General features: G+C 48.0%; 3 protein-coding genes and 1 long non-coding RNA gene across 10 annotated transcripts in view; 2 read left to right on the forward strand and 2 right to left on the reverse strand.

Annotated features, from left to right (window-relative positions):
• LOC140605280 (transient receptor potential cation channel subfamily V member 5) overlaps positions 1-1,113 on the reverse strand; it is a 33,962-nt gene extending 32,849 nt beyond the window's left edge. For both annotated transcript variants that reach the window (XR_012007981.1, XM_072777527.1), the window contains exons 1-2: positions 599-1,113; positions 138-280 (exon numbers count right to left, since the gene is read on the reverse strand). The gene's annotated coding sequence lies outside the window, so the exon portion shown is untranslated. The remainder of the gene's footprint in view (positions 1-137; positions 281-598) is intronic.
• LLCFC1 (LLLL and CFNLAS motif containing 1) lies at positions 1,057-2,570 on the forward strand. Its single transcript, XM_072777541.1, has 3 exons — positions 1,057-1,210; positions 1,319-1,439; positions 2,012-2,570. Exons 1-3 carry the CDS (start codon positions 1,175-1,177, stop codon positions 2,188-2,190), a joined length of 336 nt encoding a protein of 111 aa, XP_072633642.1. The 5' UTR covers positions 1,057-1,174; the 3' UTR covers positions 2,191-2,570.
• Positions 2,571-2,792: 222 nt separating this feature from the next.
• KEL (Kell metallo-endopeptidase (Kell blood group)) lies at positions 2,793-22,472 on the reverse strand. Of its 5 annotated transcripts, none has more exons than XM_072777522.1 (19): positions 22,339-22,472; positions 21,735-21,822; positions 21,294-21,435; positions 20,834-21,010; positions 19,185-19,309; positions 18,721-18,867; positions 15,811-15,873; positions 15,523-15,711; positions 15,134-15,351; positions 13,970-14,099; positions 7,091-7,201; positions 5,830-5,928; positions 5,511-5,588; positions 4,967-5,067; positions 4,674-4,784; positions 4,465-4,532; positions 4,097-4,266; positions 3,739-3,834; positions 2,793-3,071 (listed from the first exon to the last, which is right to left on the reverse strand). In XM_072777522.1, exons 2-19 carry the CDS (start codon positions 21,774-21,776, stop codon positions 2,910-2,912), a joined length of 2,229 nt encoding a protein of 742 aa, XP_072633623.1. In that variant the 5' UTR covers positions 21,777-21,822; positions 22,339-22,472; the 3' UTR covers positions 2,793-2,909. The 5 variants fall into 5 exon arrangements, with proteins under 5 accessions (XP_072633623.1, XP_072633624.1, XP_072633626.1 ...); XM_072777523.1 differs by lacking the exon at positions 22,339-22,472 and adding an exon at positions 22,004-22,329; XM_072777525.1 differs by lacking the exon at positions 22,339-22,472 and having other exon boundaries at positions 20,834-20,876; positions 21,735-22,329.
• LOC140605289 (uncharacterized) lies at positions 21,466-25,211 on the forward strand. 2 transcript variants are annotated; one of them, XR_012007983.1, is made up of 4 exons: positions 21,466-21,634; positions 22,589-22,759; positions 22,884-23,199; positions 24,464-25,211. It is a non-coding gene; the product is annotated as an uncharacterized lncRNA (long non-coding RNA). The 2 variants fall into 2 exon arrangements; XR_012007982.1 differs by lacking the exon at positions 21,466-21,634 and adding an exon at positions 21,972-22,588 and having other exon boundaries at positions 22,675-22,759.
• The last annotated feature ends 866 nt before the right edge of the window (positions 25,212-26,077 follow it).

Below are 26,077 nucleotides of genomic sequence, written 5' to 3' on the forward strand. Positions count from 1 at the left end.
TTCTCTTTTGCTAGGAACCAAGAGGCTCCTCCCCCAAAGTAACCAGATTAGTGATTTTTTTTTTCCACCCAAGCATTGTTTCCTGGACCTGAAGGTCAATGAGTGCAAGGTAGGGGTGAGCAGGGTCACTTGCTTACTTGAATCTTTCTTCCCCCACCATCAAGTGACCTCCTGTACCACTCTCCCGTCACCTGGACTGGACCAGCAGGAAGTTTACAAGAGGTAGTATGGCTGTCAGAGGGGGGCCTCCAGGTGTGCACATCTGCTAGCAGGGCTCCATCTGTGGGAAAGAGTCTCCACTTGTACTTCCATGTCTGCAATTCTCTCTTCCAGAAAGGGTCCATGGTCCTGCCCCTGCATTTGGTAGTTCACTCAGGCATGGGATGCATGGGCTCCAGGAATGGTGTGAGCTGGTTGTGATAGCTCAGGTGTACCCACAATCTCCTCCCACCTTCCCCAGATCCCCTCCTGTGTCTCATGGTATACATTGATTTCTGGCTGTCCAGGCAGGTCTTCATCCCACCCCCACCCCACCTCATGTCATCCCATCCCAACCATCTCTGCTCCAGGAAGTAGATAATTAGCCACAGCCTATTACCGCCAACAGGTCTGTGCTCATCAGGTTCATGGGCATAGTGGGCCTTGGGACACTGAAGCAGGTTTCTCGAGATCTGTTATTTGGGCTCCTCATCCCTCTGCCACACTGGTTCTTCTCTAAAGAGAAGAATATCTGCTCTGGGTCTCATCCTATACAAGCCACTTTTTCTTTAGAGAAAGGCCGCATGGAAGAGAAGAAGATGTGATGTCTAGAATCAAAAAAGTTGGTCAAGGGTCCTGCTCTGACCTTTATTGTCTGGGTGATGTTAAGGACAAGAGTTGTGTCTTTTATGAAGCTCGGTTTCCTCATCTATATAATAGGTATGATGATCCTACAACTTTGAGTCCCTGTTACTGTGTGGATCTCATGACATAATCAATGTGAAAGGACTTTGGAAACTCTTCAGTCATTTGGTTGCCCTCCACAGGATGACCCACTATGATCATTCTAGAAGCTTTTGCTATCCACTGTTGGCTAATCACCACTTTCTTGCCTGGCAATGGAACTCTCTAATGACCTGAACGAGGAGCAGGCCCATGGTTATGATGTCACAAAGTACATGAAGTCAGAGGTCCCATGGAAGGCAAGGGAAGAAAACGGTGCTGGGAAGTGGTAAGGGTTGGGACAGGGGAGGAAGGTGGGGGAGCCAGCTGGGCACTGGGGAGTTGGGGGGGCCAAAGACAGCAGATGGGCAGGCCCATGACTTCCCTGGGCTCCCAGCTCTGCAGGGCAGCATTCCTGGCAGCCATCCTGCTGCTGCTGCGGGTCAAGGTGGTGAAGCCTCAGAAAGGCAGCCTGGACTCCAACGAGAAGAGTCAGACTGAGGAGATACCCTCTACAGGTAGGTAGAGAAGAGAAGATAGCATCTGAAATGAGGGGTCAGATCTCTGGAGTCAGCCCCCCACTACTTATCAGGCCCATGTGAAACCTGAGATAGGTTTGGGTTGTTGGAGAGAAGCCCAGTCCCCTATTATCGTAGTGTGAATGAGTCAGGTGAAGGGTTTAGGGCAAGGTTCTTAGCCAGGGCCATATTCAGGGGCACACCACAGGCTAGCTGAAAGTGCACATGTCCTTTGTGTATGGGCACAGGTGCATTTGTCTGGGAAGAGACTCTGGTTTCCATCCTTCTCGAAGCTGGTCCCTCCATCCCCAAATGGTGTAGTGCTTTGGAGGAGGCAGTTTGAGGTGGAAATGGTGGGGAACAGGTGTGCTGTGATTGAATACACATAAGAAGAGACTCTAATGGAGTAATGGGACAGGGTAGGTGCAAGTGGACTAAAAGCCCCATGCCGTAACTTCTTCCCAGATTCTCCAACTCTGTCCTCCTCCTGATACAGGTGCGGATTGGTGGCGGGGAGGGAGGAGCACGTTAGGATCAACCTTCTCAGAACCTTCCCCTGTCCCCTGTTCCAGACCAGGACGAAGATCACCTTGAAGAGCACTTTGTGGCCTCCTCAGTGGGTGAGATGTGGCAGGTTGTGGACATGGCCCAGCAAGAGGATGACAAGACGTCAGACACAGCAGCTCTTCGTGACCACCTATTTGACCTTGTCTTCTGCTTCAATCTGGCCAGCATCATGGTTTTTTTATGAGGGACATTGAGGCTGAGGTGGTGGCCTGGTTTCTAGATGAGGACCTGGATATCTACCTCCGCTTCATGATAGCTTACTGACCCTCTCTCCCCACTAGACTCCACGCCACTACTCCCAAGAGTGGTATATATATATATATGGCTTCCTGCCTCTGGCCAGTAGCTCTTCACCTCAGGATGCAGCAAAGGGAGAGACCCTTTCAACTGCCCATTGTCACAGCCTGACTGCCTCCCCACCCTCTGAGTGCCATCTCCCAGGGCTGGAGATACCAGACCCCACACCCTTCTCTCTCCCTGGCCTCTCTTGGCTCTGCTCGAGACAGCATGTTAGGGGAAGAGGGCAGCAACAATAAGAGTAACAGCAATAAAATCCTGAAAACACTTGGGGGCAGCTTTCTGAGACCTAACCAAAGCCCTTTTATCTCTTAACTGGTCCCTGTGACCGCCAGACCTGTGGCCCACTGACCTTTAGACCCACTAGTTCACCAGTCATCAGTCCTTTCCTCTTCCTGTGTCTCTAGAACTCTCCTGGCCTTTTCTTTTATGTTTTCTGACTTCAAGGCATTGAACATATCAGGAAAGAGTCATTAATGGACAGACCTATGCCATGTGCCAGCTTTTATTTTTGGAAGGGATGGGGAAAGGAGATTATCGCCTGATTCCATGGATGGAGCAAGGAGATGTTGTGACATCTGAAGGGAAGTCTCTATGGTAGCTAGGTTACCAGAGTTGGCAGCGGCTGGAGGGGTTCATGAGGGCACCGCGTGGACAGTGGAAATGTCTGGCAAAGGCAGGGGTGTTGCTGAGGGGCCCGTGGACTCGAAGGGTGGGAGGGCTGTGAGGATCATGAGGCTCCTGGGTGCCCGGCTCCCTACACATCGCCTGTGGAGGAAGAGAGGTACACACAGAGTAAGGAGAAGAGCAGAATCGTAGGGTAGATCAGGGTCAGTGCCTTGGCACAAGGCAGATCTGGTGTCAAGGTGGTGACTAGGGACAGCAGGCAGAGATGAGAGCAGGGGTAGGACAACACATTTGTAGGTCACTTATTCTGGCAGGAGGTGTGCAAGGAAGGGCTGGGGTTGTGCGATCGGACCATTTGTAAGTGACTGAGAGGTGGGGTTTGTTGAAAAACCTCTGTAAGGGGACCTTTGAGCATCCTGAGGAAGTGGGGGCAATGTCTGTTGAGGGAGCACATGGTACTTAGGGCACTATGTCAGGTGGGGACGACAACTGGGGCGAGGTCTCCGACAAGGAATGTGGTCTATAGACAGTCTGTTGAAGGCTCATTTGAGCTGGGTTCATCCCAGAGAGGGATTTGGCAGTGGAGTTTTATTTGAAGAGTGTGTCAAATTTGGTAGAAGAATGTATAGTAATGTGAAAAGATGGTCCCAAGTGGCATGTATGAAAAGATGACAATGGGGACTTCTGTGGCAGAGGGTTGGGACTCTTTGGGGGAAGGCGTTTCAGGGAGGAGCCATTCTTTAAGCATGATCAGTAGGGTACTTATCTGACGTGAAGCAGGCCATGGGGAGAGGTGGTGCCTGCCTACCTGGGCGTAGCTTCGGAAGAAGAGTTGCTGAGGGCTGAGGTCCAGGTTGGGCAGGACGGTTTCCCCGCGGTGCCACAACAGCCTCTTGCTGTATGCCTGGACATGGGGGCAGGATGGCGAGGAGCCCTCAGATTCCAGACACACCACCGTTTGGAAGTCTGATGCCCCCCACGCAATACCCAAAACCTGTTCGTGTCCCTTTTGCCCAAGTTCTGCACAGACACACTGGTCTAAGCCAGGGAAAGATGTACTTGTGAGATTTATGGATATCCTAGAAAAGAGGGATCTGTGGGGGAGAAAAGATCCCCATCTGTTTGCATGAGGAATGGTAGATCCTGGCCCCTGGGATGGGAGTCACCTGCAGTGCAATGGCCAGCCCCCCAACGTCGGCAGCATTCTCCAGGAACGTCTGAGATTCATTGAAGGAGGTTCCACTGGGTAACGGAATGGCCGCATAGTGGCGTTTCAGGCACAGCAGCGCCCCCTGTAGGGCACGGGTGTCACAGGCTGGGCAGCCCCGAGGGAGTACTGTTGAAAACAGAGTCAGGTAAAGAAACAGCCAGAGTCCTGGTGTAGGGATGAGGACAAGGGGCGACCACAGGCTGCACTGTCCCCAGAAGCATTGCAAAGGATTCAGAACCTTCCCACCCGGAGCCCTCCCTTTTGCCTCCTCTTGGCCTCTTTTGGGGCCTTCCCCTGGGTTCCCAATGGCCCATTGTTACCCACAGAGCTGGTGGAAGATGTGCAACAGCTCGTGGGCCATGATGCTGCCAGCAGCTCCAAAGTTCACGGCTCTAGGGAGACAAACGTTTGTCTTACTCCCAGAGTCCTTCAACGTTTTTGACCCCAATTCTCCAACCACAAGTCCCATCCATCATAACATCTGCTCATACACTTGGGAAATCCCCCGCCCCCCCTCAGGGAATGGCCCCTACCTGGGGTAGCCAGGGTGGAAGAATGGAGGTTGGAGGAGTCCAGCTGGGAAGACCACCACATGGTCAGATATTGAATAGTAAGCATTGACCCCCCAGGGGGACACCTGCCACCTATGGGAAGAGCACATATGAATACCAGCTCCATCATTTACGGTCCCGGCCACCAGAGATATGAAGTCCCTCTCAACTACTGTCACTGTTCCTGCTTCCCCAAGCCTCCAGCTTTCTCCCCGGCTAATCTTGAACGGATGGACATCTCTGAGATGCAGTCTGTGTCTCCCTTGCTCTTATACCTGTGGTAGAGGAAAGACGGCAAGAAGCTCTGGACAATTCTGGCTCGGAGGGATCGGACACAGCTCAGGAAGGACTGCAGGTAGTTGGGTCCAAGCTGTATCTGGGAGAAGGCAGGAGGTGACTCGGACACACAGAGACAAATACAGATGCACACTGACATACCCTGCTGGGCACATCTGAACACCGACAGATAAGCCCGACATACAGGCGCCCATAGTAAAGTGGAAAGCAGCACAATGACACCACCATATGTTGGGGTAGACAGGCTTCACACGAATCAGCGCACAGATAAACACACTCAGGCAAGTCACAAGAATGCATGTGTACACACGCACACACACTCATTGTGACCTGAAAGGTTCTGTTCTTCTGCTGGTAAGACCCACAGTGTGGATATTCATCCATAAAACCCAGCCGACACCAAGGCAAGGAAGGGGTCAGTTAGAATCACCCAAGGTAAACAGATTGTCTGCCACTCAGGCTGGTCAGGGGGCTGAGAAGGAGCTGAGGACTAATGAGGAGCTGGCAAGGGCAGGGACCCACATCCTTGTATTCCTGTCTGGCCAGTGATGGCTCCAGGACCCATTCTGGGGCCCCCATCTTCACCTGCAGTTGGGTTACCTGGGGAGAGACACAAAAGGTAGAAGAAACCTAGCTACCCCAAGTCTATCAGAGGAAATCTCTCATGTTCACTGCCCTGGTCCCACCTTTTATATCCTCACCAGGGTATGTGTGTGGCATATTGGTGCTTACACTTGCCATGTGTCCTTGGGCCTCTGCACTCTCCTCCCACCAGTGTGATCTCTGGATCCAATACCCAGTTCCACCCCTGCTTACTCCTGTCTCTCACTCCGGTACTTACCCTGTTCTGGGCCTCTTTCCGGGTCTTCTCATCCATCCAGGGAATCCTTCTGAGGCGACTGAGGAGGGCATCCTTGATTGCAGTGAATAGTTCCATGGCCTGTGAAGGGGCCAGGAGAGAGGAACAGGATCAGGGTCAGCCTTGGTCTGGGGTCCTGCCTACTGGGCCGCTAGGAAGGGCCTTGGCCCCAAGAAGTTACCAGAGAAGAGGAAAGATCTCTGAGAAAGAGAGTAGAAAGTAATGTTTACTAGGAGACCAGAAACCCAGAGCACAGAGATCTGCAGAGACCAAGCAAGAGGTGCCAAGCACAGAAAGGGAAGGTGGGAGCTGGTCACTCCTGAGAGTCAACAGGGGAGGCCGTTCCTTTCTGCAGGGAGATCTCAGCCTTCTGGGGGAGGGAGACACCATCCTTACCCTTGGCCAGCCAATCCACTCAAAAAGCAGAAAGAGGAAGAGGACCATCATTCCCTTCTCTGCCCTTAAGGGCTCTTGTCCTCACACTCTCTTTATCAAGGCCTGCATCTCCTCTCTCCATCTTCCTGGGCATTTCAGCTTTCCAACAAGCTGAAGTCTTCCCAGCTTCATAATGGGAAGTTATGTGTAGTTACTACTTCCCCAGCCATCTACCATCTTGTTTGTGTCCATTCTTGATAGAGGTAAATGGATGATGTTATCAGAAGCCTGAACTCAAATCCTGACTCTACTGTTTCATAGCTGTGTGACCTTGGGCAAGTTACTTAACCTCTCTACGCTTCAGTTCTCTCTTCTCTAAAATTAGGATAATACTAGGCATTAAGGTACTTCATGCAAAGTGTTCACAAGGGTATCAGCCACATGGTAGGCACTCAAAGACTACTCAGTACTCATTTACTTGCACTTTTTAAGATTATATCATTCCATTTTCATGTTGTTTCCCGCGCTGTTAAAAAAAAGTCATAGATAAACAGGGAGTAGCCTTAGAGGCCATGGAGTGCAATTTTCTCATTTTATGGTTGGAGAAACACAAGGGCAGGAAAGTTAGGTAACTTGTCCAAATTCCCTGCATATTATGCACAACTTGTGTCCCGCAATGAAGCAATGCAAACCCTGGGGATGCAGCATGGCCTCCTTTGGCTTCTCTCTCATAGCGCTCTCTCCCTCTCTGACTGCCTGACTCCCTGACCATCCAGACCATCGAGAAGGGCACAGTTAATAGAATTAGAGAGAATGACCGAGTGGGAAGGGGTGGAGGGACATGGGCTGGGGAAGAGCCCTCACATACAGCACTTCGGGTGCTTGGGCTGAAGGCCTCACGGACAAACAAGGCAGCCAGGGTAGGCTCGAAGAAGGCTCCTGTCTCCTCCACGCACTTCATCCATCGAGGGCGGGCTGGCTACGGAGACAAAGCTGGAATGAATGGCCCCCGTCAAGAGTTATTCCTCATCCAGCTCCCCAGGCCTGTCTTGTCTAGACCTTTACCCCCAGAGGAGGCTCTCTTTCCCAGTCTTTCTGGGTTTGTCTCATCTCTACCATCCTCTTCAATGATAAACATGGAGCTATTGCTACTTGGTAATAAAAGGGGCTTACGTCCTCCAGGATTATTTTGTGAGCTTGAATTAGGCAAATCATCCTTATTTATTGACTACTGAATTTGAAAGCAAGTCATCTCAGGGGCACCCCTCTGGGGAACAGAGAGGCTCCTGGATAGGAGGGGACTACACACCAAACCTTTCACCTCAGCAGGTCTGTTGGCCACCCAGTCCCCACCTACCACATGCACCATGCTGGTAGCCCAGTAACGGCTGCCACCCTCCCATGTTTCTTTGCTTAAATGGAAATTGGAGAAGGTAATTACTCTCTTCTTTCTGCTGCCCTTCCCCATTCTCCCAAAGATTATCATGAATCATAGTAGGACTTTGTCTTACAAAAAAGAAGATGATCAGACTGAAAATGGGTTTTAGACACCATATTGTTTGGTAGGAGAAGTGGACAAAAGAAACGACTAAACATGAATTCAGAGAGCTAAAAAACTTTTGGCCAAAACAGGGAAAATAGGATGAGATGAGGGACATATTGTCAACTTCAAAGGTGGACAGATGGTTAGACAAAAACTCAGTAGGGCCTTGGCAACTGGGGTGTTCTTAGCATGGGGACAGAAAAAAATAAGCAACATAAGAGAGAGATGCTGAGTTGGTGTTTGCGGTGGGCATGGATGGCTCTGAGGGGCTGATCATGAAGTCGGCCCAGGGATGACACAAGGCCAGCTGGGAAATGCATTCAAGGTGCCAATGGTGAGAGAGCTGGCCTAGGGGATAGCCAAGCTAGGATTTTGAGAAAATAGCTAATATGCTAATTTGGGGTAAGTGGGATGAATCCTCAAGACTTCATTCCTATAGATCCTACAGATCTCCTCACAGGGAAAGTAGTTAGGCTGCCACTGTGCTTTCTGGTGCCAAGATTGGAGAGAGAGATTAAGGGGCTTCCCACAAGAGAGGAAACAGACTAGGAAGGCCAGTATTGTTGTCATTGAAGAAGACACTCCTGGGTCTGCCTGTTCGGACATTCACCATTTTGGACATTGCTCCAAACCCAGTTGCCCACATCTGTGTGTTCTTGTCCCCTCTTGTGAGGATAAGGACTCAGCCACTTTCTATAATGTATTAGTTGCAGCTCTAAAACACAAAGGCGCCAGTAAAGACGAAAGGGAACCTGGTTCTGACAGCCATGACTGGGTCAAGGGCAGGCTCTGCTGGCCACTTACAATGTCTGTCTGTCCTCCACAGGCCTCCTGATGACGGGCCTGAATCTGAGGCATCCTCAGAATTGTTGGTTGGGGGGAGGTAGGGACCACCCCAGGGTAGCAGCAAACACATCAGCCTTGAGCTTGGTACTGTGATCTGCCTGCCTTTTCCACACCTCCTGATTCTTGAGTTGTTTCCTGATCTCTTTTGGTAATCTCTGCCTATTTTTCCAACAGCTTTTGCTTCCTCCATGACTGTCTCTATAGCCGGAGCCCCGGCAGGCTCTGACCTGGTTACTGGAGAGCATAGAGGCCACTTCGGACTACCCATTGCTAAACGCTTGTGAAACTCTGAGATTCTTTTGGTCATGGTTGGGCTGGGACACATCTTCCATGAGCAGGAAAATAAATTCCAGAACCTATAAATAAATGTAGGTCTTGAGGTGGGGGCTAACAGGTTATATATTCATCTACTGGGGGTTCTAAGTATCTGAACTATCTCTCGAGACATGGAATAATAGAGCATACCATATATATTACAAATAAAGAAAAAGAGGGGCATCTTGGTGGCTTAGTTAAGTGTCTGATTCTGGATTTCAATTCAGGTCATGATCTCAGGTTCATGAGATCGAACCCCACAATGGGATCTGCACTGGACATGGAGCCTGCTTAAGATTCTCTCTTCCTATCCCTCTGCTGCTGCCCGCCCTCCCCTCCCCCACCCTGTGTGCTCGCTCTCTCTCTAAAAAGAGAGTGGAGAGTGAAATATAGAGGAAAAAAATCATTGCCAAAATATAAAAGATGAAAGAAATACTTTAAACTCAAGACAATAAAACTCAGTAGGTTAATTTTAGGGAACAGAAGATAAGTTGTGGATATAACCTTAGAACCACAAATAGTAGAAATAATAGAAATCAGGAAAAAAAATTCTAGGAGTCTGGAGGGAAGCAAAAATTTTCTTGATTTGCCATAGAGGGAAGTAAATTTTAGAGATTACAGGCCAGCCAGGAATCTTTAACGTTAATTTCTACACAAAATTCTAAAATGAGTCATTAAACCCATCATTCTTGAATACTTGAGAAACAGCATGTAACTACTAAGGGATTCTTGAGGGTCACTGAGGGCAAATAATGTCAAAATAATAACAATTTTCCGGGCTAAAAGCTTCACCAAGCTAGAATAACCCAGACACCAAGAGTCACGAACTCAGATAGGGCCCACATGGTGGCATAAGTGAGAAGCAGCTGGCATCAGACCCAAGGGACATGGAGGGACAAGGGTCAGTGGGTAGAGAGAGCACACCCTGGCTGAGGAAAACTATCACTCAGCCCCTGTCACTTGTGACTCCTGAAGATCGCTAGCCCGGCGCTGCTTAAGCTTCACATTTATCACACAAGCACACAGAAATGTTGGAACTGTCACTATCGGCATGCCATCTCCTAACTTTTGACTGTTGGTGATGAGCTGAAAATTTGTCAAAAGCTTTAAGACTAAGAAAACAGGGGCTCCCTGGGTGGCTCAGCGGTTTAGCGCCTGCCTTTGGCCAAGGGCGCGATTCTGGAGACCCGGGATCGAGTCCCGCGTCGGGCTCCCTGCATGGAGCCTGCTTCTCCCTCTGCTTCTCCCTCTGCCTCTCTCTCTCTCTCTCTCTTTCTGTCTATCATAAATAAATAAATAAATAAATAAGTAAGTAAATAAATAAATAAATTTTTTTTTAATTTTATTTATTTATGATAGTCACAGAGAGAGAGAGAGAGAGAGAGAGAGAGAGAGAGAGGCAGAGACGCAGGCAGAGGGAGAAGCAGGCTCCATGCACCGGGAGCCCGACGTGGGATTTGATCCCGGGTCTCCAGGATCGCGCCCTGGGCCAAAGGCAGGCGCCAAACCGCTGCGCCACCCAGGGATCCCAATAAATAAATATTTTTTAAAAAGACTAAGAAAACACATCTATTGGGCAGATTCATCCTCAAGGAACCACCACGATACTACCTCTGAACAGAGAATTCAGCATTTACTACATGTGGATTATTAACCTACCCCCTATATTTCGGTTACACGAGCGGTCCACAGGAGAGTGACACCTGTCTTGCCTCCCTCGCTGTGTTGCTTGGGAGACCAGGTGAAAGAACGCATTGAAAGCACTTTGCAAATCTTAATATACTCCTTTACTGTGTTGCCATTGGTTTTGTGCAGGCATTTGGTAAAACCACAAATTAAGTCCGTGTGAATGAGATGCAGAAATCTGTGTTGGAAGATAATGACACTTGTGTGGCCTTTTAGCTGGCTGAGTCATAACGAAACATCAGTGACCAATGATTCCAAGTCCACATGAGCTTCCCTGACCATCCTACCAAAAACTGCGACACCCTACCCACCGAGCACACCATCTTTCCCTTTCCTGGTTTCTTTCTCTGTAACACTAATCACCACCGAACATATTTTATTTACTTAGTTTATTGTCTTCCTTTATCAGAATCTAAGTGTCTGAGGGCAGGGGCCTTTTTGTCTTTTGTTCGTGTGGTATTCCAAGTGCTGAGAGAAGTGTCTGGTGCGTAGTAGGTGCTCAGTAAAATCTGTTGCATAACTAAACAGATGACTTTATAGCTAGGTCTTCAATGACCTGAACTGCTGTTCTTCCTTCTTTGGGATTTTAATAATAGTCCAGATGGAAGATACTCTAAATAAAACTGCAAATGACCAACAGTGGGAAGGGAAAGGTAATAGAGCAGAGGACTGGAACAAGGCTAAAATTATCTGAACAAAGCAGGATGTTGGGCTGAATAGAAAGGGTTCACTCAACAGGTACGAATATGACATGGTGCTTTTACATCCCCAAATTCAGTTTTTCAAGTTTAATAAGAGAAAGAGACCTGGTTTAACACCCATTTCATTGACTGTATATTCAAAACTATTCAACAAAATATGGCCAGATAATGAGACCTAGTTTTTCTGGATTAGGAGACTCTAAATTAAAATTCATTCCAAAGAATATGGTTAGAAATCTGCAATTAATGACCATTGGGCAATACCACAAATTTCGGTCACATCAAGGCTGGTGCCTCGGGGTATCTGAGTCTCCTCTCTTTCTCACAGCACACATCCATCAGAGTGCCTGTTACTTCCCTTCAAAATACACTCTTTTGAAACATAAAATGATCAGTGTTTCTGTAGGCCTCCATATCATACTGAGAAAGCCCAAGTCCCACTGTCTATGGCCTACTGGGCCTTGGGGGCCCCCTCCAATCCTCTCTGATTTCCTCCCTTCAGCCTCTCTGTGTCATCTTCCACATATGCCTCATCATCTCTTCTCAGCCAGAGCTACTGTGGGGGACCCCCATCTGGCCCCCAAAGTTTAGCCAGCCTGCTCTGTGCCTTGTCCCAATGAAATGATGTCCCTTTCTTTGCCAGAAAACCCCTTCAACTCTAGACAACTGCCCCCGAGATCCCACTGCCATTCAAACCCTCCCTCATACCTCCCTCTTGGGAATTCTGAGTGTTTGTTGTGTGAGCCAGAGTCCTTCTGGAACGCAGCTACACCCATTCATTGACTCCATGTGCAGCTGCTTTTGTGCTACAAGGACAGAGCTGGGCAGTTGCAACACAGACTGTATAGGCCACAAAACCAAAAGTATTTACTATCTTGACCTTTGTCAAGATAGTAAAGAATTGGAAAGAATTTTCCAACCCATTTTCTGTTTTCCTACCCACTTATTTCTCAAATCCTGAGTAGTATATAATTTAAAACAGCCTCATGAGTCAGCTCTGTTTTGGAGTCTGTTTCTTCACTTAATGAGCTGTGTGGTCTGGGAAAAGTTACTTGCCCTTTCTGAGGACCTTGGAGTGTTTCTGGAAGGTTAAATAAAAGCATCCAGTTTTTTTACTGCTAAGTATTCCAAGCAGTGCCTGACATACAATAACATTCACTATTCATTAGTTATTATTCTTTTTGTTTGTTGGTAGAACCTGACTCATCTTTCAAGCCCAAGGACAACTATAATCCTAATGGCTATATGAGGATGGACGTAATGGATATAAAGGATGTATATAAGTATATAAAGGATGGCAACTTTAGCAATTTGTAAGTCTTCTAGGTTCTTTAAAGTGTGATTTCAATATTGGCACACTTACATCCTTCGAGAAGTGCCATCAGACCATGGTTCTGGGATTGACAGGAAGCAGTTTGTTGCCAAGGATTTTGTAGCAATGCCAACTAAGAGGAGGTGGAGCTCTGTCTGCTTCATCTGTGTCAAGAGAAAGGCTGGGAAGAAGCTTCTTGGGGACTTCCCACCTGAGTGAAAGTCCCAAAAAGGAGTGTTTTTGTTGTCGTTTGTTTATTTGTTTGTTTCTTACCACAATGATTAAGCCTGGAGCCAGACTATCAGAGTTCAAATCCTAGTTCTTACCAACTTACTAGCTATAATACCTTGAGCAAGTTATATAGCCTTTGTGCCTCAATTTCCCCATGATAAAACAACAAGATGATGTGCCTACCTCATGAAATCCGTCCAAGGATTAAATCAACTCATATATAGCTAAAGAGGTTTAGAAAAATATCTTACTCTCAGTACTCTATAACTACTTCCCAGTCCCTGTCCATACATTTCCCCTCTCTAATTCCACAGAGATTCCAGGTTGCCAAAGCAGTGAGTTTCTCCAAGACACAGAAACGGTCCAGAAATTACTAAGAAAAAAAGAAAACCAGTGATTTTCAAGACTACCCTGAGGCCTTTACTGAGGTTGAAGCATATCCAATATTCTAGATACTTTCACTTGTATTTGGATGTGTCTGACCTAGGGTTTCAAAGGTCTTGGTAAAGGAGTTTCTCTACATCTTATGTGACATAGTAGACTTTGGTTAGTCTATAGTCTATACAGTCTAGTCTATACAGCTGCTACCTCAGATAAATCAAGATCTGGACCATGAAGCCCATGCTGTGGCCCAACAGATCACACTGGATGTCAGAGATGAACTCTTTGTGAAACACATTTGAACGTCAAACACTGGAATCATCTATACAGAGGAAAGACCACTGCTTGCTACTCATGTCTTGCATCCCAGTGAATCCTAAGCCTTAGGTCCACATCCTTAAATCACAGAGCTCTGTATAACTAGGCAAATAGTTTAAAGGTCATGACAAAGGAAAAGCAATTGCTGGTAATTTTAGTCTTATATTTATACCCTAATACTCAGCAAAAGGCCATAAAAATAGGCAGATGTGTGCCTAAATGTCTGGTACCTGGCATCTCAGTCCTCAATGTACGTACCATATGCCCAACCTGTCTGCTTCTATGGGAAACCCAGACATTGAAGGGCACTGCCTTCATGCCTTCTCCCTGAGAGAGATACACCAACATTTATCCCTCAAAATGGCAAATTCTCTGTTAGCCCCCAATCTGGGAAAATTCATCTCCTCTACTCACCATGGCTGGTCGTTCCGTCAGCTCCCCCAGTTTCTGGATCAGCGATCTGTGTGCTTCCTGGAATTTACTATCTAGGGCTGGAGAAAGGGTCCTTACCAGGCCCAAGATCATGTGGCTCTGCAAAAAGTCTCTGTGGAGGGAAAGAGATGGACACATATACCCAGGGCTCTGGGGATGCCGTAAGAACAGCCTCCCTTTGTGTAGTCACCTCGATACTCCGAGGGAAGGGCCCTTCTCTTCTGTATCTATAGAAAATAAGAGCTTGACCTTGGAATAGGTCAAAAAGAGCTTTTCTTGGTGTGAGCTGGAAAGTACTAGTAGAAGGAACTAGATACAGAGGTGACTTCTCAAGTTTCAGGGAGTTAAGGGTGTGGGCTAGAGGAAGACTGGACTTAAAGAATTTAACCAACAGATTCATCTATTTCTACGAGCAAGATATCTCAGTTCAACTTATGCCTATTCTGTAGCCTTACATAAACCTGCTCACATCCACAAGAATGGCTCTTGGCTTCTTTCACAAAGAATTTCTAGATGTTGCTGCCAGTGAGTTACTATGAAGAAGGGCCTTGAGACCAAGGCCCTGGGAAGAAGCTACTGTCTTTAGATAGTGGCAGCACAGGCACTGGGGATGACAGCCCAACACAGAGCCTCACTGACAAGGGCCTCAGAATCCTCCCACAGCTGAGGAATGGCCTCTCCCCTAGCTCTTCCCGCAGAGAACTCCCAGCTTTCACTTCGTCCTTCCACTGGCCTCATGTGCCTCCACCTCCTGCCCATACCTTCCAGCTGCTGACAAGACACAAAGGCCTTCACTGTCCCTAGTGACTGGCCTTCTAGCATCTCCTATAGCTTTGAGGCTCTTCATGGGCTGAGTTCTACTCCCAGCAAACACTGTATCTTGCTGGGCACCTATATTCCTCGTTTCATGTGTATCTTCCCTTCCCTGTGCCTCCCAAGCCTCTCATATTTCCTGTTCCCTCCATTCCCTTTTGAACCATGCACCCCAGCCCTTCTCTGCCCTTGTGTGTCTGAGGATCCCCTCCATCTTCCTGGGACGACCTTACCAACATGCATTTTTTCATAATCTCCTTTGTCCCTGAGGCCTCCAGGTCCTGAGACCCTTTCCATTGCCCTCATACTTCCCCAATCCCACCTGAGGCGAACCTGTGTTTTGACAGCTGCTCCTCCACCAGTTGAGACATGTTTTTCAAATACTCTAGGTCATGGACCATGAGGAGCTGGGAGGGGCTCAGGGACATTGGCGTGAATGTCGCTTGCAAGCAGGACAACCAGTCGATGGCAGGGGCCATTTCCTTAGAGGAGGGACACAAAGGCTGAGGGGGATAGGATTGAGGAAAGGAGGCAGAAGAAGGGGTTTCCCCCTTCCTCAGGGTTTGACAAGGAATGGGGAAGGGGATGGTTAGGGGAAGGGATAGAGCCAGGAATGTTAGGGATGGAAAGGAATTAGGGATGAGGAGAAAGGAAATCAGATCAAGAAAGTTTGGGAGAGAAGCCCTCATGCCCATCCTCCTCCAGTCCCTGGTTCAAAGCACCTGCAGTTGATCAATAGTGACCATGTGGAAGAGCTTTCCCTGTGCCCGTCGCTGCTCCAGAGGCTTCACAAAATGAAACAGCTGCGAGGTAATGGAGATGGACAGGAAGGCATGTTCTTGCACCTTGGTTGGGTCTCCTCCCAGCAAGGTTCCCAGCTGGTACAGATAAGCCAGGTATTCCCGAACAATCTGGGGGAGGGGCAACTTCAGTCACAGCCACCAGAGGCCCCTGCCTTTCTCTGAGCATCAGAGATCAGGACCTGACCTTTGTCCACAGAGCCATCTTACCTGAGCATAGATCTTCTGTTCCTGCTCTTGCTTGAGGGGAACATCAAACTCTGGCTGGTCTATCTGGACACAAGAGATACTGGAGAGAAGTGGGGAGCATGGAGGAAGGAGAGGACAGGTGTGGGGAGAAGGGGAATGTACCACAAAAGATGGCCTCAAAGAGAAGGAGCAGGAAGGACAAAGAAAGGAAGGGATTGGGGCCAGGGGGCAGGGGGAAAAAGAGTCTAGATATGGAAATATGAAGACATGGTAGGTATGTCAACCAGTTTGGGGTGCTCAGCAAGAGAGGAGTGTACTAATCCATGTCCTGAAGGGAGCCATCCCCTGTGCTAAGGCCAGGTCTAGAGTTAAGGGAATGAGAAACTATCTCAGGTGCAAGATAAATATTCTAATTGGTATTTTAAGAATAAAAATCAATGCTAAAATCCACACTGACTAAAATAACAAACTTTGTACATCCTGGATTTTTTTCTGAAAATCAAAAATATATTTTGTATCCATTTTTGAAGAAAAATTAAAGATTTTTTTTTAAAGTCTACAGTAAAATTTTGGCCCGTTTTCGGGACAAAGGTCTCTTTTCCAAAAAACCCACAATGAACAAAAATTTGATATTTTGTTTATCATGAATTTTTGCATTGGCTTTAATTTTTTAAAAATATTATTAGAATATTTATTTTGATTACTATTTTTGATATTCTCTTTGATTTTGCACACAAGTAAGTGAGCCACTTACCTCACCTGCCCCACCTTAGTCCTGACATGTCCTTATTCTGTCCTGAAGATCTTTGCTCCCACACTTTGCCTTTTTCTGCGCTGACTTCAATATTCCATTCCCACCTTGAGCTGTATACTTCCCCCTACCTTGAAAAATCTTTCGCTTGGCTCCTTAGAAATGTGGATTCTATGTCCACATTTTGAAGAACACCTGTGTGCCTGCTTCAACTTTGTTGCCTTCATCTTAAACTCTGTATAATCTATTTCCAAAACCATTTTGATACTCCCTTCTAGAAGCTTCCTAATGGTGTCTTCCCATTCCTTACTCTCTGAGCTCAGAAATCTCTGGAATCCATGACAACCCTCCCCTTCCTAAGATGCTTCTCCCTTGTCCACTGTGTCTCAACCATGCTAGTCTGATGCCCCCTCCCTGCCCCCAGGCCCCTGTGGAGGTACTCCCTTTGCAGTCCATTTTGTCCACCTATTTTCCCCCTCAGAGTCCATCCAGTATCCAGTTGATGGTGACCACCCTCCTCCAATTCACAGCACATCAAGACTGTGGGGTCATTTCCCAACTTCTCCATTTGCTGCATTCAATCAGCCAGCAAGTCCTCTAGAATCACCATGGACCATCACCACAAGGATAAAGTTGCCTAAATCTTCATGCCTGGCTTTCCTTTTCAATTTCTACCACAATCATCTTAGTTCAGAACCTCCAAAATGCTCATCTAGACTCTTCAACACCTCCAGACTGACCTCCAAAATTGCTGCCTCTGCTAAGGGCAGTGCATAGCCATCATATTTGAAGGGACCTAATAGTTCTTTTTTTTCTATTGAGTCCAGGTGATCACCTCCATCTGTCTTCTTAGGCCAGGAATAATCAGGCCCAACCTGACCTCTTCAGCCTTGCTCCTATCTATCTCCCACTGCACCTCACCCCTCCCCCAAATCCTCTGTTCAACAAACCAGACTTCTCACTGACCCCACAGAGGAGTCACACCGTTCCAACCTCTTGCCTTAGCTCAGGACTTTCCCAAAGCCCTCCCCATGCCCTTAGCTTCACCTTCAGCTGTATGATTCAACCATGTTTCAAGGCTCAGCTCAAATTCTCCCTTCTCTGAACCATTTCTTAACCATTTCAGATCTTTAACTACTCCCTAAAGGCCACACCAGTTAAGCTCCTGAGCATACTCTTTAGAACTGAATTTTAGAATGCCTCATACTGCTTAACAACAGCTTTTCTGGTATATTCATCCTCGTATAATTTTGTGGAAGTTTTGAGAGCAGGGGCCAAGTAGATGGCACTGCATTGCCTACTACAATACCGATCTCCTTCAAAATTTTATTTATTTACTTGTTCAGCAAACACCTGCTGTGGGCCTCAAGATGCCTGGCCCTGTACTAGGTCCTGAGCAAGAGGTGAATAAGGTGTGGTCCTGTTCTTTAGGTCTTTAACATGGTGTTTAATGATGAGAACTTGGAAAGTGGGAGGACAGAAGGATATACCTAACTCATAGCTATGATGTCAGTGATGCTTTCCTGGAAGAGATAATAATACAACCCTAAATTTGAAAAATATGTAAGCGTTTTCCAGGCTGAGCTTGGGAGGTTGGGGTGTCACAGGCAAAGGGAGTAATATATGCAAAGAATTGAGAGATATTCTTGAAGCTGTAAGTCAGGGAGTGTGGCTTGAGGTTTAAAGGGGACAAGGAATGGGACAGAAGATAAGGTTGGAAAAGTGTGTAAGGGTCAGATCACAAAAGGACTTGCAAGGCTTTGCTAAGGATTAAGAACTAGATCACGATGACCTGGTGAGGCATTGGAGGCATTTAAACAGAGACAATAGCATAATTAGCTCTTGGTTTAGAAAGGTCCCTCTAGCAAAAATGAAGAGTAGATAAGAGGAGAGCAATACTGGAGATAAGGGGGCTAATTAAGAGGGTATAGGGGTAATCCAGATAAGCAGTATGGAAGATAGGAACTACTTCTATCTTCTCTGGACTGGCTCTACTGCTCCTTTCCCTAATTTCGCCTAGTGCCCCTGAATACCGCATCAGTTTTCCCTCAAGATAGGAATCTTTCCTACATTGCACATTTGTCCTCTCTCACCAGCCCACAACCTTCCACTAGAAGATGCTAGGCTAGAATTCAAAGCAGACCCAGGTCTTACTGCATTTTTGCCAGTGCATCCCTCACCTGGATGATTGGCGTGTACGGAGGGGTGGGACGAGGTTGCAGATAGGCTCTGAAGAATGGAAAATAACCATACTGACTCATCAGAAGGCTCAGAGTTCGGTTAAAGTCTAAGGAAGTCCAATTACCGGAGATTCGCCAGCCTCCAAGCTGGGAAGCAGAGAGACAGGGCTCAGCACAGGAGGATGGCCTGGGAGACCTGTCCCCCCCTTCCTCAGACAGCTGCTACTTCCTGACCTCTACTCTGAGTGCTTGGAGCCCTCGAGGCTCCACCTCTGTCCTTTCTCTACCACACCCAGGGTTCTCATGCTTCCAAAGGGTGCTGCCATTTCCATCTCCCTCCTGGAACTTGGAGATCCCTAGGAAAGAGATACCCCCTCCCTTTCTAGAAAAAAAGGAGGGCAGCCCTGAGCATACATTGGCCCTTTGTGTTGGGTATCTAGAAACGTTAGTGGCCAGGGTCTCACCTCCTCAATGACGTGTTTCAGGGGGGCAGCCCCAGCAGCTTCGATGGCACCCGTGTCCATGCAGGATTTGTAGAACTGGAAGGCTTTCTCTTCCCCAGAGCCCAGGTGCCAAGAATCTGGGGTTTCTAGAAAGGAAGCATGAAAGAATTAGAGGAGAATAGAGCTGAGGAGGGAGGTGGGACAAGGAAGACTCCTGGGAAATGGAAAGAAGGGGAGGAACACAGGGATGCAGGGGTGGGGAAGACAGGAGGGCTGGATCAGCTTGATGGGAGAACAAGTGCAGGGAGAGGGAGTGTGGGAAAGATTGAGAAAAATAAAGGAGACATGAAAGAGAATCAGGGAGGAAAAGACACGGGAGAGAAGGGAGATGGGAACATCTAGGAGCACCTGTGGGTACAGGAGAAAGGGTGCAATGGAAGGTAGAGGGAAGGTGAGTGAAGAGATTAGAAACATTTGGGAAACCGGAGGACTTTGAGGGACTGGAGGGAGGAAAACTCATCCAGAAAGGCTTAGCAAGGAGAAGAAACAGGGTCCAGACCCTCGCTTGAGACCCCAGGAAATGCACACACGCGCGCGCGCGCGCACACACACACACACACACACACACACAGGGCAATAACCTAAAGGCATATGATTTGGAATCAGTCCCCCTGTAATACCTTCCACCTGTCCCTTAGCCCCCGAAACCCTTCACTCTCTCATGGGGAACAGCATTCATTCTCAGCATACATTTTCTTTCTATCCCTGGGCCTTGACTGGAAGCATTGCCCTCTACCAAGGGAATGCCTGCCTCTACTCTTTCTTCATAAAAAGGAGGACAGTGGGGGGGGGGGTGCGGAGGTGTGTGGGGGAATACATTAATTTGTCCCAAATTCCAGTGGATAAGGCCATGCACTCCCTGGGTTCCCTTATGCTGGAAATACATGCCGGTAGTACCCCCGTCTCATTCCCCATCTTCACCACCATCCTCCAACTTCCTGGGACCCACTTCCAACCTCCCAGATGGTGGCAGCTCCTTCCTCAGATTTTTCCTCTCAGTTCTTTTGTCTTCTCCACACATAGCCACCCTGTACAGGCCTCTTCTGTACCCCAGGGCTTCAGGTGGGCCCTCTCCTCTTCCATCACACCCTCTGTGCCTGTCTGGATCTATTCCCTAGCACACAGCCAGATAACCCCTGTCTCCCCAACTTCTCACCCCACTGGCCACATCGCCCCAGCCAACCAGCCTGAAGTATCCCATTTCTTCCAGTGGAGCTTGCACACCAAGATCCAAGGTTTCCATGGAGAACAGAAGATAATGCTGTGAGTTGTGGAGAAGTGTCCAGAGGGAGACGGTGACACTGACAGGGGCTCTGGGAGACAAGCAGGGTGGGGGGCTGGCGGCTGAGAGTAATGGACACATGAACTTACATGCAGCAGGTGTGAGGGGACACAGTGGGAGCGATAACAAAGAGGGCGAGCTTGAAGAGAACGCAGTAGTCATGGGTAAGTAGGCAAGGAGAGGTGATGAGAGGGACCAGAAGAGGGGAGGTACTGAGGTGCAAGCCATAGTGACGAGAGAAGCAAACCAGGGGTCTCACAACCACACAGGTTTGGGACAGCAAGACGGTTCTAGGCTCAGGGTCACCCACTTGCCCAGAATGCCTCACCCAGTATTTTCCGAAGTCGATCCGTGTTCTCCTTTGCAAGGGCCTGGAAAGAATAATCGGTCCCTTTGGCCTTTCCACAGGCAAAGCTGAAGAAATCGGTGCAGGGGGCCACACTGGTGTTCCCAGAGGCCAAGTAACGAGCCAGGAGGTCCCAACATGCTGGCGTCCTACAGGGGCCTGTGGGGAAAAGCTCAGAACTGGGAGAGGGAGAGAGGGAGAGAGAAAGGGACAGGGCTCCCCCAAGGGGCTCGGCAAAGGACTGCCTGGTGAGGAAAAGGCAGAGGGACCCTATGAGAAGGACAGGACTTAACACTGCCCGGGATCAGGATTGGAAGAAGTCCAGAGTGGGGAAGGAAAGAGAGGGTCAGACAGGACCAGGGGTGAGTACGTCAGGGAACATGAAGCCTCTGGCTGAGGAGGAAGGGCTGACTAGGTTGGAGGATTCCAGGATCTTGCTTACTAGGGCCACAGCTCCGGAAAACGTAGACCAAAAGCACAGAGAAGCCAAGGAGCACACTGAAAAGCAGGCCAGCGATCAGCACCCCCCTGACTGTGGACCACCGTCCGCCAGGTTCAGTGGGCAGCCTTCCTTCTGGGGATCTCTGTGCAGGGAACCAGGAAGTGAAACCACAAGAGGGAGGGGATTGGGACAGAGGGGTGAGGAAGAGAAAGGGAGAGGAGAGAGAAGGAAGAAGTTAGTGCCAGGGGCCCTTTGTAGAGAGAAAATTCCCCTTCTCCCTAAACCCAGCCCTATTCGGACCACCCGGAGGGATGTGCAAACAAGAAAGCCACCTGTTCTGGGTAAGGACCAAGCAGACTATGAGGGGTGAGAGTTTGTGGGATGCTAGGGCTGGAAGGGATGTCATACATCGGCCCCACAAGGGTCAAGGACGGCACTTACCTCCTGGTTCCAGGGAGGTCCCATTCCACTTGGCTGGCTCATTCCCCCAGCCTGGGTTCTTCCCCACTCTGGTCTCCACCCTCCTGAACTGAGGAGGAGGGAGGGGAGAGAAGCTGGTTCAGGAAGGGGGTGCATTAAAGAGAGTTATATCAGGTCGTTTTGACGCTTCCCGTCACACAGGCGCTATCATCCAGGGCAGTGTTCCCAGAAGGGCTTCAGAAGGGGCCCCTCCCCTGGATGCACCCCTACTTTCCTCCCTCTCCAGATACCTTCCTCTTCTCTCCCATTTCTTCTCTCCAACCCTCAGATTCCCTCCTCTCTAGTGGGGGGCAGGGCCCTTGCGCAAGGGACCATTCCTCCCCTCCCCCACCCTAGGCATCTGACCCCAGAAGGGAAGGGTTTTCTCCAGGGGACTTGCCAGGGGACTTGCCAGGGGACTTGCCGTCTCTCACTTCCCTCTGGCTCCCTGAAGCCTTGCTGATTCCACCCTAAGTGCTGAGTCTGGAAACAGGGGTTCAGGAAATGGCCTCCCTCCTACCCCCACCCCAGTTCATTTGTCCTGGAGAAGGGGCACTTCTGCCATTTGACCCTCCTGTCCCCATACCCATGCTATTGGCCTCTGGGTGGAGTCTGTTTATCAGTGCAGAGACACTCAGGCCTCTCCTCCTCCTTTATCTCAGCTTCTCAGGGGAGGCAAAGGGAGGGAGTCTTCACTCCCCAAGCCATCTTGCCCTTGGGTGGCTCCTCTTGTCCTGCTCTGTGCCCTTGCTCATGGAGTTTCTTTATTTCTGGAATATTCTTTCTTCACTCCTTTCTCCTATGATTGAAATCTCCCCGGATCCTTCAATTTGCAGGTAAATGCCACCTTAGCCAAGAGCTCTCACAGCTCCTGGGAATGCTTGATGGCTCTCAGAGTATGTCATAACTTCACTGTCTGCAGGCAGAGGACTGCACAGCCAGGAGACCCTGATCTGCTAAATTATTAGTCCTGTGACAATAAACAAGCCACTTAAATTCTCAAGCAGGTAAGAAAGCTTTATCCTCTAGAAAATGAGTCTAATATTTGCCTTGCCCACTTCACGGGGTCTTGTACCTTCTACAAAAGAAGGAGGCATTACTGACTCTTTCATTCTGTGTTCTCTTCCACAGGTGGCTTGAGTCTTCATCTCCCTAGTGATTGCAAATCTTTAGTGGCAGGGATGGTGTCCCTTTTTCCTTCGTATCTTCCCACGATGCTTTATAAATATGTGTAGGAATGAACTGCATTCCAAGCCAGAAACTGTCTTTCCCACATCCTACTGAGATCTCACTGTGGTCACAGTGAGCATATTTCTGAGAGAAGGTATTTCACTTCTGTCCCTTGTTTTCCCATCCCAGGCAAAATAGGATAGTCCCTCTCATGGTACCTCAGCAGTATTTCCTGCCTACATCAGCACTGGGCGATGGTGTGTGTGTTGGGATGGAGGTAAGCACCCCCCACCCCCGGCCATGGTTAGTGAAGTGGAACACAGCTAACATGCCTATGGAGGCCATATTATGGAGTATCATGAAAGTCATGAAGAAAAGTCAGGACTTTGGGCATTACAAAAGGAGAGATTCAAGTCTTCTGAGGAAGAATTTAACATGATGAAAATTGCAGCTGTGGAAAGCTGGTATGGTACTGGGGATCTGGACTGATTAAGATGAGAGATGAGAGATACATTGGTATACTTGGGTGGTACAGGAATTAGGAAGTGACGGCTTGGCCCTGGGCGACCGTGCAGGGGATGTAAATACATGGACAGAAAAACTTTATGGGAGGAAATAAAGTCACAGAAGCTGATGGAGTTGGGGAGGAGGGAGCTAGTGTAACAGACACAGATGGCCATCATAGCTTGTTTCTGGATGACCAGGAGAATGGTGATGCCTGTGGTAGAAAGGGGGATCATGGTTAAGGGCTGCTATAGGAATCACCTTGAGACTGAAATGATGATTCGGGATTTTAGAAGTTTTCTGTCTGTTTGGATATAAATCAATTGTACCTTCTCTTTTATCTCCCCTTTCCCAGATGATCAACCTTGTACTTCTAGCTCCCTCGCACCTATTCCCCTCCATGTTTCTTTCCTCTGGGCTGATGCTTCTCTAGGAAAATGGTAGGAGGGATGATTCAGATTAGGTGAGAGCTGTTACATGAGCTCTGTGAACAGCCACTGTGGCCTGGGCTTCGTGTCTCTCTCTCTCTCCTAGAGAGGCTGAGCCAACCATGGAGATACAGCGACACGGTTGCCAGTCTGCCCCTCCCCACCCTGGTGCCTCCTGGAGGCAAAGTTGCTTCTGTTCTGGGACCTGTCTCGGGAATATAACCCCCTTATCTCCCACGTCCTACTGTGCAGTGAGTCATCACCAGCACCGCCACCACCAGGTCCCAGCACCCCACACACCTCCAGTAGAGCCGTCACAATTGGCTGTAGGCATCCAGAGAGACTGGCAAGCAACCACAGGAGCAGGCACGTCTTCATCTTGGCAGATACTGCTTCCTGGTTGCTTTTAGCGTTCTGTGCAGTCTATTTGAATTCCAGGATCTTCTGTTTGATACCATAATAATATCAAATAATAATAATTACAATAGTATTTACTTTTTGCTGAGCACTGCTTATATGACAGGGACTCCAATAAATGCTTTGCTCATGCATATATTTTCCATTCCGTCTTCTATGAGAGAGATGAGAGCTATTTTCCTCATTCTACAGATGAGAAGACTGAGATACATGGAAGTACAGTACACTTGCTCCAAGTTATAAAATCAACAATCATCAAAGCCTAGACTGAAGCAAACTCTGAACTATTGAGACCCTCAGTCATTAAGTTTCTATTTTTGGAAGGCTCTTCTTCATCAGAATCTTCTTCTGTCTAAACTCTTTCACCTATTCTTCATGGCTTGACCTTGTTATGACTGCCTTGGAGGCTATTATTCTCCAGACTCTCAAACATTCGTTTCACCTTTTGAAGATCATGTCTTTCAGGAAACAACAAATGTTGGGGAGGATGTGGAGAAAAGGGAACCCTCTTGCACACTTCATGGTAATGCAAGCTGATATAGACACTCTGGAAAACAGTATGGAGGTTCCTCAAGAAGTTAAAAATAGAGCTACTCTACAACCCTGCTAACTGCACCACTAGGTATTTACTCCAAAGATACAAATGTAGAGATCTGCAGGGGCAGCTGCACCCCAATGTTCATAACAGCAGTGTGCACAATAGCCAAACTGTAGAAAGAGTCAAGATGTCCATCAACAGATGAATGGATAAAGAAGATGCTGCGTGGGGAACCCTGGGTGGCACAGCGGTTTAGCGCCTGCCTTTGGCCCAGGGCGCGATCCTGGAGACCCGGGATCGAGTCCCACATCGGGCTCCCGGTGCATGGAGCCTGCTTCTCCCTCTGCCTATGTCTCTGCCTCTCTCTCTCTGTGACTATCATAAGTAAATAAAAATTAAAAAAAAAAAAAGAAGATGCTGTGTGTGTGTGTGTGTGTGTGTGTGTACACATAATGGAATACTACTCAGTCATCAGAAAGGATGAATACTTACCATTTGCATTGACTCAGATGGAACTGGAGGGCATTATGCTGAGTGAAATAAATCAATCAGAGAAAGACAATTATCATATGGTTTCATTCATATGTAAAATATAGGAAACACTGTAGAGGATCATAGGAGAAGGGAGGGAAAACTATTTGGGAAGTCATCAGAGAGGGAGACAAGCCATGAGAGACTCTTAACTCTAGGAAACAAACTGAAGGTTGATGGAGCAGGAGTGGGTGGAGGGATAGGGTAATTGGGGGATGGGCATTAAGGAGGGCACATGATATGATGAGCACTGGGTGTTATACGCAACTGATGAATTGTTGAACACTACATCTGAGATTAATGATATACTATATGTTGGCTAATTAGATTTACATATTTTTAAAAAAGGGAAAAAAAGATCATATCTTTATTGTTGACCATAACCAGCTCACAATGACAGGGCTAAAAGCATCATCAAAATTAAGGATGGAACATTTATCTAGATATTATAGCACTCTCAGGTATGTCTATCAGTGACAATTTACCTCTCAGATCACTTGATTTTAGTGATAACAATTAAGAAGCTTCCTCCTAAGGAGCAATAAATCCTGTCATGAGTGAACCCGAGTAAGCCTTGATGTCATAGGCAATACTGGGTAGGCTGACCAGAGGAGGAAGAAATAGATCACTGGGTCAAGGTTGGGGACATTCTAATTGCTTTTTCAAAGGGAGCCATATTGAGAGTTAGGGATCATCTCTGGGAAAGAAAAATGTATGATTTTTGAAACAATTTAGGG

This window comes from Canis lupus, chromosome 15 (assembly GCF_048164855.1).
Source record: "Canis lupus baileyi chromosome 15, mCanLup2.hap1, whole genome shotgun sequence".
Lineage (NCBI taxonomy): Eukaryota > Metazoa > Chordata > Mammalia > Carnivora > Canidae > Canis > Canis lupus.

Bases quoted from the DNA above. Each gene is read 5' to 3' on its own strand.
- KEL (XM_072777522.1), bottom strand. From the start codon at position 21,776: ATGAGCCAGCCAAGTGGAATGGGACCTCCCTGGAACCAGGAG. The intron at 15,874-18,720 runs GTGAGGGATGCA...TCTTGTGTCCAG, and splicing joins CGTACACGCCAATCATCCAG to ATAGACCAGCCAGAGTTTGA. The intron at 4,785-4,966 runs GTATAAGAGCAA...CTCTTCCCATAG, and splicing joins CCGTCTTTCCTCTACCACAG to GTGGCAGGTGTCCCCCTGGG.
- LLCFC1 (XM_072777541.1), top strand. From the start codon at position 1,175: ATGGAAGGCAAGGGAAGAAAACGGTGCTGGGAAGTG. The intron at 1,211-1,318 runs GTAAGGGTTGGG...CTGGGCTCCCAG, and splicing joins GAAAACGGTGCTGGGAAGTG to CTCTGCAGGGCAGCATTCCT. The intron at 1,440-2,011 runs GTAGGTAGAGAA...CCCCTGTTCCAG, and splicing joins TGAGGAGATACCCTCTACAG to ACCAGGACGAAGATCACCTT.